Source organism: Aquarana catesbeiana, linkage group LG04, assembly GCF_042186555.1.
Source record: "Aquarana catesbeiana isolate 2022-GZ linkage group LG04, ASM4218655v1, whole genome shotgun sequence".
Classification (NCBI taxonomy): Eukaryota; Metazoa; Chordata; class Amphibia; order Anura; family Ranidae; genus Aquarana; species Aquarana catesbeiana.
Genome location: NC_133327.1, coordinates 47,270,932 through 47,284,901, shown reverse-complemented (window position 1 = coordinate 47,284,901; position 13,970 = coordinate 47,270,932). Strand labels below are relative to the sequence as shown.

General features: G+C 44.4%; 1 protein-coding gene across 2 annotated transcripts in view; it reads right to left on the bottom strand.

Annotated features, from left to right (window-relative positions):
* PKHD1 (PKHD1 ciliary IPT domain containing fibrocystin/polyductin) overlaps nt 1-13,970 on the bottom strand; it is a 908,610-nt gene that overhangs the window by 457,717 nt on the left and 436,923 nt on the right. For both annotated transcript variants that reach the window (XM_073625163.1, XM_073625162.1), the window contains exon 42: nt 12,094-12,227. In XM_073625163.1, coding sequence (XP_073481264.1) covers nt 12,094-12,227 — 134 coding nt within the window. The remainder of the gene's footprint in view (nt 1-12,093; nt 12,228-13,970) is intronic.

Genomic DNA, 13,970 nt, shown 5'->3' with positions numbered 1-13,970 from the left:
GGAATATGTCCACCTGTCCTCACTCCAGCACCCATCCTAATTATCAGCACAAGCACTATGCAACACTTGTTGTACACGAGGTTGTATGCGCTGTTTTATTCGCTGAATACTACTTTATATTTTTTGCTTATATTTTGCCATCCCTGGTTTAACCCTCCCCATAAACATGTTGATTACATTTTTAACTAAAATCATTTTTTTTTACATCTCTAATCATCTCTGGGTCTCGTTTCTTTCCTATGCAATGCATTCAGATCATGGTTGGTGGGAGCAGCCAATAGGGTGCTGTACATACACTATGTTGTCAAAAAGCACATGAACTTTAATGGCATCCCAATGGCCCTTCTCAACTTAAAACCTGAATTCATAACGCATACCCAATTCAAATTGTTGGTATATCTCTTCACAGCAGCTAAACAGACTTTAGCAAAATCTTGGAAATCACCAACATTAGATATAAATGAAGCAAAAGCTAAAATTAATTACTATATAACTCATGCCAAGATGATAGCTATAGAATTGGACACGATCCAAGGATTTGAGGTAATATGGCAGCCTTGGATTACATATGCCATGCCAACCCTAGACAAGAGTGTTCTACTGCCATGGTAATTGTGATAACAAGACATAGGCTATATTTCAGCCCTAGTTGTTGTGGTAACTTTCGGCCTGACCTTGCGGATTCTTTCCCTTAACCTTTTTCTCTTCTCCCCTTCATACTATACTTTCTTTCCTTTCTTTTCCTTTTACTATATTATTCTATGATATTGAAGCTCTAATTGATATTTAAATAATAATCTCAATTACTGTCTAGAAATAGAAATAAAACAAGGCAAACGATGTAGCAGAACTTACATAACTCCTTTAATTCTATTCTTTTGAAATGGACAAGGACTCCAAAGTTCTTTTTCTCTCCTATTTCTTTATTTCCTTTTAAAATATATTGTCTTGTGTTAGAGTACATTGTCTTGTTTTACAATATTATTAATTAATTAACTATTCTATAATTTTAAATGAGCTTCCTTACATTGAATGTATGTTATTATTCAATGTTATCTATACATAATCTTCGTACTCAATAAAACTATTTTGACAAGTAACTTTAATGGCATCCCAGTCTTATGTCCCGTACACACGGTCGGATTTTCCGATGGAAAATGTCCGATCGGAGCATGTTGTCGGAAATTCCGACCGTGTGTGGGCTCCATCGGACATTTTCCATCGGATTTTCCGACACACAAAGTTGGAGAGCAGGAGATAAAATTTTCCGACAACAAAATCCGTTGTCGGAAATTCCGATCGTGTGTACACAAACCCGACGGACAAAGTGCCACGCATGCTCAGAATAAATAAAGAGATGAAAGCTATTGGCCACTGCCCCGTTTATAGTCCCGACGTACGTGTTTTACGTCACCGCGTTTAGAACGATCGGATTTTCCGACAACTTTGTGCGACCGTGTGTAGACAAAACAAGTTTGAGCCAACATCCGTCGGAAAAAATCCTAGAATTTTGTTGTCGGAATGTCCGAACAAAGTCCGACCGTGTGTACGCCCTATTAGTCCGTAGTGTTCAATATTTAGTTGACCCATCCTTTGCAGCTATAACAGCTTCAACTCTTCTGGGAAGTCTGTCCACAAGGTTTAGGAGTGTGTCTATGGGAATGTTTGACTATTCTTCCAGAAGCACATTTGTGAGGTCAGGCACTGATGTTGGATGAGAAGGCCTGGCTCGCAGTCTCCGATCTAATTCATCCCAAAGGTGTTCTATTGGGTTAAGGTCAGGACTCTGTGCAAGCCAGTCGTTGTGTTTGGAGGAGGAGGAATACTGCCTATGACCACCAAGAACACCCTCCCCACCATCAAACATGGAGGTGCAAACATTATGCTTTGGGGGTGTTTTTCTGCTAAGGGGACAGAACAACTTTACTGCATCGAAGGGACGATGGACGGGGCCCTGTACCATCAAATCTTGGGTGAGAACCCCCTTCCCTCAGCCAGGGCATTGAAAATGGGTTGTGGATGGGTATTCCAGCATGACAATGACCCAAAACACAGGGCCAAGGCAACAAAGGAGTGGCTCAGGAAGAAGCACATTAGGTCCTGGAGTGGCCTAGCCAGTCTCCAGACCTTAATCCCATAAAAAATATGTGGAGGAAGCTGCAGGTTCAAGTTCCAAAACTTCAGCCTCGAAACCTTAAAATGGAGTTCCAGCCAAAAATGTAAGCTCAGCTTATCAGCTCCCTCTCCCCTCTGGTGCCACATTTGGCACCTGTCGAGGGGGAGGGAGGAATGGGTACCTCTTTTTGACAGTTACCCATCCCCACTTCCGAGAAATCACGTTGTGGCGCGATCACTTGGAAGTTCGGCCCCTTCTCCTTCCCCTGCCGCCGGGCCATTCAGAAAGCACAGCGTGCTTCGCGAATGGGCAGTAGGGAACCGGCTGTGAAGCCGTAAAGGCTTCACTGCCGGGTTCCATCACTACGAATGTTGGCAGCAGCACCGAGAGCTAGGGTGCAGACATTGCTGGATTCCAGGACAGGTAAATGTCCTAATATTAAAAGTCAGCAGCTACAGTATTTTTTGCTGGGGGGGTGGAACTCCTTTTTAATGAGAGGATCTGCAAAGAGGAGTGGGACAAAATCCCTCCTGAGATGTCTGCAGACCTGGTGGCCAACTACAAGAAACGTCTGACCTCTGTGATTACGAACAAAGGTTTTGCCACTAAGTACTAAGTCATGTTTTGTGAAGGAGTTAAATACTTTCACTCATTAAAATGCTAATTATTATTATTATTATACAGGATTTATATAGTGCCAACAGTTTATGTAGCGCTTTACAACTTGATGGTAGACAGTACAAATACAATACACTTTAATACAGTGGGAATCAGAGGGCCCTGCTCCTTAGAGCTTACAATCTAAGAGGGAAGGTCAAGAGATACAAGAGGTAATAACTGTGGGCGATGTGCTGATTGAGAGGAATGTACAGTTGTTAGGTGGGTGTCATATAGGCTTCTCTGAAGAGATGAGTTTTCAGGGATCGTCTGAAAGTGGATAAAGTAGGTGTAGCGCTGGTAGATTTGCGATCTACCATCTGATAGGTAAATTTAGTAAATTGCTCGTTAAGGAAAGTTAGATTTGCCTCTGTTCCAGCTTGGCTGACGTTGCATGTGTTTCCATACTGGGCCGGTGGGTGTCGTTGTTACTATCGGTTAGTGTTGGAAAGGCAACGTGTCAAAGCGTATGGATGCTCTTCTGTCCCGGAGACAACTCGGTGGAGGTGGTCCTCCGAGTTGCATTCTGGGACAGGGTATTTATGAGACAGGCGCCATGTTTTAGAGTCGTTTTACAGCCACCCGCTGGCCCTCCTGGCCGACAGGTATGGGTTAGAGTGCTACCTTGTGGTCCTCTGTACCGCATGGGTGGGCCCAGAAGCTTGTCTGGGGCCTATCACAGCAGCCAAGGAATGGTCCTGAGCTGTCTATCCAGAGTGAAGAAGCTGGACAACCGAGGAGATCCCAGGGGAGGACCCGTCATGGAAGGATCATGCAGAGTGCTGGTCTGGAGAGGGACCTGGTGACTCGGTTGGAGGACATATCCTAAAGTAACTTTACAGCATAGTGTTGCCGGATTTGGCTTAAAGCGGGGGTCCACCTATCTATCGTTTTTTTTTTTTTTTTAGTTCATTCACAAACTTTTCTTCTCAGCATTACATACTCACATATTGTGTGTAATATGTCCGCCTGTGTCAGATTTCGTCGGAAAGAATAACTTATATTATTCACTGCAGGCAGTTTCCATCTTCATTGTGGGCATTTGAAGCCCAAAAGCATTTATTTCCTGTATGTGGTGAATGCTGTGCTCCCAGCATTCACCGCTCGTTCCCGCACATGCTCAGTGGCATCCTGGGAAGCCTGAGACTAGCTCCCAGGAGTCTGGGAGAGGCTAGAAACACGCCTACTCCCACGGGAGGAGAACCAGGAAGTGCAAAAAAGAATAGAAAAATAAAAGGTAATTACGGCGATTTAAATTTTTTTAAACGGCATGTCAGCATCTAGGCAAGGAAGAGAATACATACAGATATTGTTCAAAATTTGGGTGGAACCCCGCTTTAAAGGTTCAAGCACTGTGACTGATATTCACCGCAAAACCAATACATCCTGTGGCAGAGGATTGTACGGGTTCATCCCAAGCTGTCTGTGGCAGAGACTTTTGTTCTTGCTACGTACTGGCTGCTAGGCAAGTGAGAAAGGCCTATCCAGGCGAGCAAAGAGTGTGTCCCACAAGGGGAGCGCATTCTACTGTAATATTCAACTCTAAAGGACATTTGTCAAGAATCATACAGAGAGGTATTTGAGCTTCCCTGCAGTTTCCCTTCTGCCTCTTTCCTGCTACTTCCTTCGTTAATTGTTCAATAAAGCATTGAAAACGTACTCAAGTGCTGGTGCTTGTATCGTCCGGAGGTAAACTCAACGTAACCCTAGACCCGGTGGCGGTGAAACAGAGGCAAGGAGAGTAAAGGTAACAAGCCCGCTTAAACCAGCAGCTCCGCCGAGAGTTATTGCTACATAGGAGAAAATCGGACAGATTGGGGTAGAGCATTCCAGAGGATGGGAGAGGCTCTGGAGATGTCCTGAAGGCGAGCATGGGATGAGGTGACAAGGGAGTTTGAGAGCAGGAGTTCTTGGGAGGAGAGAAGAGAACGATTAGGTTGGTATTTTGAGACGTTTAGTTTAGAGATGTAGCTGGGGGCCAGGTTGTGGATGGCTGTGTAAGTTATAGTTAGTATCTTGAATTTAATTTGGTGACTGAGTGGCAGCCAATGGACGGATTGGCAGAGAGGGGTATAGCAGACGCTGAGCGGTTTGTGAGGTGGATGAGCCTGGCAGCAGTGTTCATGATGGACTGAAGTGGGGGTAGCCTATTTAGAGGTGAAATCAATTTATAACTTTTTTGAAATGTGTTTTTTTGGATATGTTTGTTGTTATTCTGTATCTCACTGTTAAAATAAACCTACCATTAAAATTATAGACTGATCATTTCTTTGTCAGTGGGCAAATGTACAAAATCAGCAGGGGATCAAATACTTTTTTCCCCTGACTGTACCTATCAGAGTAATAAAGCTAAATAAATAATAACATTTTTGTTTGATATTTTATATTATAAAAGTAAAAGAGGGCAACATAAAAGTAGTGAGATATCTGTTTTTAAAAAACCAACACATCAATATCTGGTTCAATAGATGTAGCTGCAATTCTCAATGAATTCTCTGATATTTTGGTTCTCATTTTGCTCTGCACGTGCTTCATCGCTGAAAATAGTTGCTCACAAAAATAGGTGCCGCCGAAAACTGATGACATGAATAAGGCATGATTGTGAAGAGTGGGGGACTTTTTGTGGGAAAGATAAAACCTATAAAAGAGACACTTTCCAATTTATTTTTGTCACATGTGGTCCCTAAGTGTAAACACATTTTTACAAAAAATTCCCCAAAATAATCAACATTTTTAAGTAAGTTTACGATTTTGTGTTGGGCCGCATTCATAGCCTTCTTTAGTCGCATGTGGCCCGCGGGCTGCAGGTTGGACACCCCTGCTTTAAAATACAGTATATATAAAGTATATGTAAACCCGATTCATGAAATTTGAGCTGGGCACATATATCTGCAGTGTTTTCTTATCTCTCTTCAAAGTTCTAAGTCCTGTGGCTTTCTCCTACTGCATTCTTTTGTTATCAGCATGATAACTTCTGACAAGTTCTCTGTCAACTGTGATAAAACCTACACCTATATTGGGTGTACCAAGATGGCATTCAAGATGGCATTCAACCATCACGCATGCACTGATGATGTCATCCGGCGACGCCGAGGTCCTGCCTTCTGAAACTGGGAAAAGGATCCCCAAGCAGCAGGCACGAAGCGCTGCAGAGATTGGAGGAGAAGGGGGTATGAAGCAGCATGGAAGCGTGTCCCCCAGGGGAGCAGATCCCAGCATGATGGAGGTGCCATGAGGTATCCCATAGGAACTCTAATTAAGAAACTGCTGTCACCTCCTGGGAGTAATGCAGATGCATATCCATGAAAGTTCCTTGCTTGATTTTGATTAAACTACCACTGGGATAGCTTCCACAATTTAAATAGATGACCAGGGGAAGGCGGGAAGAGAAGATCTGACCCCGTGGTCCCTTCTGCCCCCAAAAAAGATCCACAGAAAAAATACTTATTGGCGCATTTAGCAACCTATGCCCTGGGGCTCTATACTACAGGGGAACATGAATCAACATGGTGGTGAGGTAAGGACTGATCCCGGTGATCCTGCAGACTTGAGGGCAGAAAAAAGAATGACGTTTGGGGGGGCAACTCTTTCTTTTATCGAGTTAAAGTGGTCTTGTGGGTTGGTTGTGGGCAGAGCAACCAACCATGTGTATGTTGCAATGGAGGCACCAGGAAATGGTGTTATAACTAGGGATGCACCACTAACATTTTTTTACAGCGAGTACGAGTACCGATACTTTTTTTTTTTAGTACTCGTCAATACCAATTACCGATACCTGCCGGCAACTGATTTGTTTACACTTCAGCTCTCAGAAATGGTACAAGACATTGAAAAGTTATTTACAAATGAAATACATTTATTTTTTACAAATGTTGCACTTTTGTCAATGTGAAAAGTGTAAATATATGTTAAAGGTGTAAAAATATTAACGAACTAAGCAAACAAAGCAAATTGCACACAGGAGAAAATCAGCGTTATAAACTCACCTAAACTGCATTTTTTCAAATAGTTTAGGAGAGTTTGACAGAGTTTGGGAGTTTGTTTATTTCATTGGCCAGAATTTTTATTTATTCTGGCCATTGAAATAAATAAAAGCTAAATGTGCCTAACGTTTACACTCGTTTATGAGCGTTCAGCATTTTTTGTGGTCAGAATTCCCGCTCCTGAACACGTTTTTTGAGCATTCAGAAAACAGCCTATAAATTCCTCGGCTGATAAACGGATAAAAACGTCCATGTGTGCATGGACACATAGGATAACGTAGAGGGGCGTTTAAGGGCAGAAAAAAAATGCCTAAACTCACAAAAATGTGAGTTTAACAGCAGCAGTGTGCATGAGCCCTTATAGTTTAGTTTATAAAATAGAAGTGAACAAAAAAAATCAGCAGGAAAATAATAATTAAATAAGGAAGGAGAAAAAGAAGTTATTTAAGGCTGATTAGAGTAAATTAAGGGGTTAAACAGAGGAACATTTAAAAAACAAAAACTTTTTTTTTACTTGGCAGGTTGCTTTAAACTGACTTCATCTGCAGATAGAAGATCCTTTTGATCTGTAGATAAATAAATAGAAAGATACAAAATGAAACAAGGTCTCTTTTTATCTTTTTGTTTTAGCGGCTGAGCAATGTTGTTGATAAACATTGTCAGGCTGCTTTTTTTTTTTTTTTTTACACCTTCAATTGCTTAGTTTACACTTCAGCTGTCAAAGTGGAATCCCACTAACAGCTGAATGAGTCATCAGTTCTTAAGGACGCCGCAGCCCTGCTCCTTAACAACCGGTAATTTTTTTTTTTTTTTTTTACATATCAGCTGTCAGTGAGAGAATCCCACTGACAGCTAAAAGAACTGAGCCTGAAGGTATCAGTTTCAGGTATTGGAGCAGTTGCGCGAGTACCGTTCCTCGGGCAAATGCTTTGTATCGGCACCGATACTGGTATCGGTGCAACCCTAGTTATGTTATAACCCTCTCTTACGCTATACAAAATGGGAAAAAAAAGTTGCTTTTAGTTCTACTTTAGGTCCTGCCTGGACATACACTTTAACTTTAACCTACCAGCAGAAAATACATTTCTCTGTACCTCCCTAAGTACAGGGGATTTCCCTAATGAGTATTACCTGTACCTGCCAGCGCCGTGGAGTTTTTCCAGCTGATTGGCTCCGTAGCCCTTGCATAATAGATAAAAGGGATTCCTTCCGCCGCTTTTCAGAATATAAATAAGCTCACCAAACTTCGTCATTGACACGGTCTGTTTCCACATCAGTACTGGCGCTTTAGGCAGGATCGGGCTCCAGAATTACCTTATGCCATTTTCCAAATTGCACTTCTTCTGGAGGAAAGTACTTTGTGTAAGTCTGGTCATTAAATCAACTCATTCATATAGGCGTCCTCCCTCGTATTGATGCCGGTTTAGGCAAGCAGAGAGTTTGTGTGCAAATCAATTTGGATTCTGATTTGAATGCATTTTTTACAGCGTTCTGCAGGTTAAATTTTAGGTGAAAGTGAGTAATCTATGAACGCCTGGGGACAACTTGACACCAGCTTCCAATCTCACCTGAACAAACTTCGGTCTCATAGAGCAATGGCTTAATGCACTCGCTCCAACACAGATATAGCGTAGTCTCGCATATCCCAAGATATAGAAACAGAGGCTGGCATTTGGAAGGTCATTATGTGTAATGAGACAAAAAGAAACCCTATAACACCACAATATTACCTATATTTCATATTCATGCCCCATGTAATAGGTATGATTTTGGCGTTACAGGGTTCCTCTTTTTTTGTCTTCTTTAGGAAGTTTAATCTGCGTATACTTTGCCTTCCCTGGTTCCTCTTTTAAATACTTTTCAACATGTTTATTCAATTTTTATATAACACCTAATTTTTATCACAAACCTTATATGAGACTCAGTGATATCATCACTGGGTCTCTGTACTTCTCTATTCAATGCAGGAAGATCATAGCTGGTGGGAGGAGCTGGCAAAATGCTGCACATGGCTTACAGTAAACATCACAGCATCCTGTGAAATCATTGGTTTTGCGGCCCTTCTCAACCTCTTGGAGCACTGTTCCTAGTGCCCATACAAAACTCCTGTGGTAATCCACTATACCTGGGTTCCGGTATTTGAAGCGCCCACCCTAGCCTGTTGAACAAAATGTAACTCAAGGATGCCACACTCCTGAACAGCCCATATGCTGTGTAAGTTAATGGAAAACGGCCTCAGCCTGGGCTCCTCACAGACCACACCATGCTTACGCATTTCACTCCGTCCCATTCACATGTAGGGGGCCCGGGCCCCAACCAACGAGTTGTTGCTGCTGTTTAGTAGCCAGTACAACTCGTTAATATGGGCCCGGGCCCCAAAACCAATGATTTCTTAACTCAATGGCGTTCACCTCCACCAGAGGTGAGGAAGAAGCACTCTCTGTATACCAGGGATATGCAATTAGCGGACCTCCAGCTGTTGCAAAACTACAAGTCCCATCATGCCTCTGCCTCTGGGTGTCATGCTTGTGGCTGTCAGAGTCTTGCTATGCCTCATGGGACTTGTAGTTCTGCAACAGCTGGAGGTCTGCTAATTGCATATCCCTGTGTTTACTATTGCTTTAGAGTGGAGTGAGCCGATGCAGCTAACTTAGATCTGGCTGCAGTCTGAGAGACACAGTTCTGGGTACACATCTGACAAATGGGACAGATGGAACAAAAAGGAATGATATGCATGGCTTCGCCCACTCTCCGAAAATGAGAAATAATCCTCTTATTTGTAGAATATGTGATGGAATGATATGTATATGTGAATACTTTCTGTTCTAAGAAGGCTTTACTGTGCTACATACTGATTCAGGTGGAGGGATTTTTGATTCATTTAGTCCCTGTTCACCATAACCTGGATGGTTATATTAAAGTAAAACTGTACTAAGAAAAATATATAGATTTAGGACAAGCGTTCCAGTAAATCAGGGGTCTCCAAAGTACGGCCCGCCAGGACGTTTTTTCCGGCCCACAGCAGAATCACCAGACTCACTGCAGGGACGGACTCTGCACAGGTTGCGGTGCTTGCTCTGCAAACTGACAGGCAGTGAGGGGGTGTGCAGTGCAAGTCCTGCAACCTGAGAAACCCAACAAAGCCCAAGCTGCACTAAAGCCAGCCCTTCAGAGGAGTACTGCATTCGTAATAGACACAGGGGAAATAGAAGACAGTGCAGGGGGGCTGACGGGGAAAGAAATGTGCTGGGGGGACTCTAAAGGAGAGCAAAAGTGTGGGGGACTGAGATGGAGGACACATATGTACAGAGGGGGCTCTTGGTGGGGACTCAAATGAGGAATGTGGACTCTGGTGGGGGACAAAAGGGTGCAGGGGGGTTCTGATGGGGATATAAATGTTTAGGGGGCTCAGATGGGGACACAGGTGTGGGGGGGGGACTCTGATACAGACACACGCATGCAGTGGGGGCTCTGATGGAGATACAAGTGTGGGGGGGCACAAGTATGGGGGGATTCTGATGGGGGACAAAAGTGTGCAGTGGGGGCTCTGATGGGAACACAAGTGTGCAGGGGGGCTCTGATGGGGACACAAGTGTGCAGGGGGGCTCTGATAGGGACACAAGTGTGCAGGGGGGCTCTGATAGGGACACAACTGTGCAGGGGGGCTCTGATAGGGACACAAGTGTGCAGGGGGGCTCTGATGGGGACACAAGTGTGCAGGGGGACTCTGACAGAGACACACGCATGCAGTGGGGGCTCTGATGGAGATACAAGTGTGAGGGGGCACAAGTATGGGGGGATTCTGATGGGGGACACAAGTGTGCAGTGGGGGCTCTGATGGGGACACAAGTGTGCAGGGGGGCTCTGATGGGGACACAAGTGTGCAGGGGGACTCTGATAGAGACACACGCATGCAGTGGAGGCTCTGATGGAGATACAAGTGTAGGGGGGCACAAGCATGGGGGGATTCTGATGGGGGACACAAGTGTGCAGTGGGTGCTCTGATGGGGTCACAAGTTTGCAGAGGGGCTCTGATGGGGACACAAGTGTGCAGGGGGGCTCTGATGGGGACACAAGTGTGCAGGGGGGCTCTGATGGGGACACAAGTTTGCAGGGGGGCTCTGATGGGGACACAAGTGTGCAGGGGGGCTCTGATGGGGACACAAGTTTGCAGGGGGGCTCTGATGGGGGCACAAGTGTGCAGGGGGGCTCTGATGGGGACACAAGTGTGCAGGGGGGCTCTGATAGGGACACAAGTGTGCAGGGGGTGCTGATGGAGACACAAATGTTGGGGGTGGGGTTCTGATGTGGGACACAAATGTGGGGGCTGTGGTGGAGACACAAATGGACAGGAGGGGTTTTAATGGGTGTGGGGAGGTGGCTCTGAGGGGACATAAGTGTGTGGTGGGGGCTCTGATTGGAGACAAATGTGCAGGGGGTGGCTGTGACTGCGACTCAAATGTGCAAGGGGGTGTTAATGGGGACACAATCGTGCAGGGAGAGTCTGATGAGGACACGATTCTGTGGAGAGAATCTGAAGGGGACACAGATGTCTGGGGAGATTTTTCTGGGGACACAATGGGCAGGGAGACTCTGATAGAGACACAGATGTATGGGGAGACTGATTGGGACACAGATGTATGGGGAGACTCTGATAGGGACACAGATGTATGGGGAGACTCTGATCGGGACACAAATGGGTAGGGAGAATCTGATGGGTACACAGATGTATGGGGAGATTTTGCTGCGGACACAAATGGGCGGGAGGCTCTGATGGGGACAGAAATACGTAGGGAGTCTCTGATGGGGACACGGATGTATGGGGAGATTCTGATGGAGACAAAAATGGGCAGGGAGAATCTGATGGGGACATAAATGTGCGACTTTGGCAGAAACACAGGTGTAAGGCCTTATGCACACTAAATGCTTGGCCCTGGTGCAGGAAGCACCAGCATTTAGGTGTGAGCGGAGGATACAGGTGCACCATCCATCCTTGCTGATGGCAGCCTTTCAAATTCTATTCTATTCCATGGCTGAGGATTAATTTATAAAGAACTCTTTTTTTTTCTTTTTTTGGCCTGCGAATATCTGTAAAATATATGATGTGGTCCTCAAAGTAAAAAGTTTGGTGAGCCCTGCCATAGGTTATTGCTAGATGATGGCTGCAGAATAATCAGTATTATTTTTTTGACATATCGACACACGTCATTGACCAGTATTGACAGTTTAGCTTTATTCTTCATTAGGCTGTCTAAAAGAGTGACAGTCCTACAATAAGGAGAGGAGACCATGGCATTCCATTATTAACAGACCATCTTTCCGTCAATGTCTTCCTACCTCTATGGTGCTGGAAGGTGACTTGATATAGACAGCAGCTGGAGCCAGTATTTCAATATTGGAGAGACCATTGCTGCCTGACATCCTTATCATTAGATTATGCTTAATTTCAAGTGGTCCATGGAAAGGTTCTCCTAAAATAAAATAACATTTTTTAATAATTAAACACAAAAATATTCATCATACAGCAAACCCCTGGTCCATTTACTAATCTATCCTCCCTTTCTTCTTGAAACCCTCCACACAATATATTTTTTAAAAATTCCAAGGATACATAGCCTTATTCCCAGTGTCTTCAGCATAGTAATGTAACTAGTCAAGTCGGCAGCTGTAGCGCCTCCTGCATGTTTTATTATGTGAGTCGATTCAGATTTCCATTGTCAGCCCAGGCCGCATGGTTATACACCCCGTGAGGATGATTCATTGGCAGTCTGGCCTTAATGAGAAGTGCCCTTTGCACCGGTGGCTGCTGTCCTTGTTGATATCCAAAGTCCTCTTCCATAGATAGGTGGATCCCCTGTTAGGTCGGATCAGAACAGAAATGGATATTACACAAGACATCCGTGTTCATTCAGATTCTGTCCAGTTTCAGGCCTATGCAGTCTCTATTGGCAGGTGGATTTAAATGGATGTACAGTGGGGACGGAAAGTATTCAGACCCCCTTAAACCCCTTAAATTTTTCACTCGTTGTTATATTGCAGCCATTTGCTAAAATCATTTAAGTTCATTTTTTTTCCTCATTAATGTACAGACAGCACCCCATATTGACAGAAAAACACAGAATTGTTGACATTTTTGCAGATTTATTAAAAAAGAAAAACTGAAATATCACCCTTTTGATCTAATACAGCCATGAGTCTTTTTGGGAAACATGCAACAAGTTTTTCACACCTGGATTTGGGGATCCTCTGCCATTCTTCCTTGCAGATCCTCTCCAATTCTGTCAGGTTGGATGGTAAACGTTGGTGAACAGCCATTTTTAGGCCTCTCCAGAAATGCTCAATTGGATTTAAGTCAGGGCTCTGGCTGGGCCATTCAAGAACAGTCACGGAGATGTTGTGAAGCCACTCCTTTGTTATTTTAGCTGTGTGCTTAGGGTCATTGTCTTGTTGGGAGGTAAACCTTCGGCTCAGTCTGAGGTCCTGAGCATTCTGGAAAAGTTTTTCGTCCAGGATATCCCTGTACTTGGCCGCATTCATCTTTCCCTTGATTGCAACCAGTTGTCCTTTCCCTGCAGCTGAAAAACACCCCCACAGCATGATGCTGCCACCACCATGCTTGACTGTTGGGACTGTACTGGACAGATGATGAGCAGTGCCTGGTTTTCTCCACACATACCGCTTAGAATTAAGGCCAAAAAGTTCTATCTTGGTCTCATCAGACCAGAGAATCTTATTTCTCACCATCTTGGAGTCCTTCAGGTGTTTTTTAGCAAACTCCATGTGGGCTTTCATGTACCTTGCACTGAGGAGAGGCTTCCGTCGGGCCACTCTGCCATAACGCCCCAACTGGTGGAAGGCCGCAGTGATGGTTGACTTTCTACAGCTTTCTCCCATCTCCCGACTGCATCTGTGGAGCTCAGCCACAGTGATCTTTGGGTTCTTCTTTACCTCTCTCACCAAGGCTCTTCTCCCCCGATAGCTCAGTTTGGCCGGAGGGCCAGCTCTAGGAAGGGTTCTGGTCGTCCCAAATGTCTTCCTTTTAAGGATTATGGAGGCCACTGTGCTCTTAGGAACCTTAAGTACAACAGAAATTTTTTTGTAACCTTGGCCAGATCTGTGCCTTTCCACAATTCTGTCTTTGAGCTCTTCAGGCAGTTCCTTTGACCTCATGATTCTCATTTGCTCTGACATGCACTGTGAGCTGTAAGGTCTTA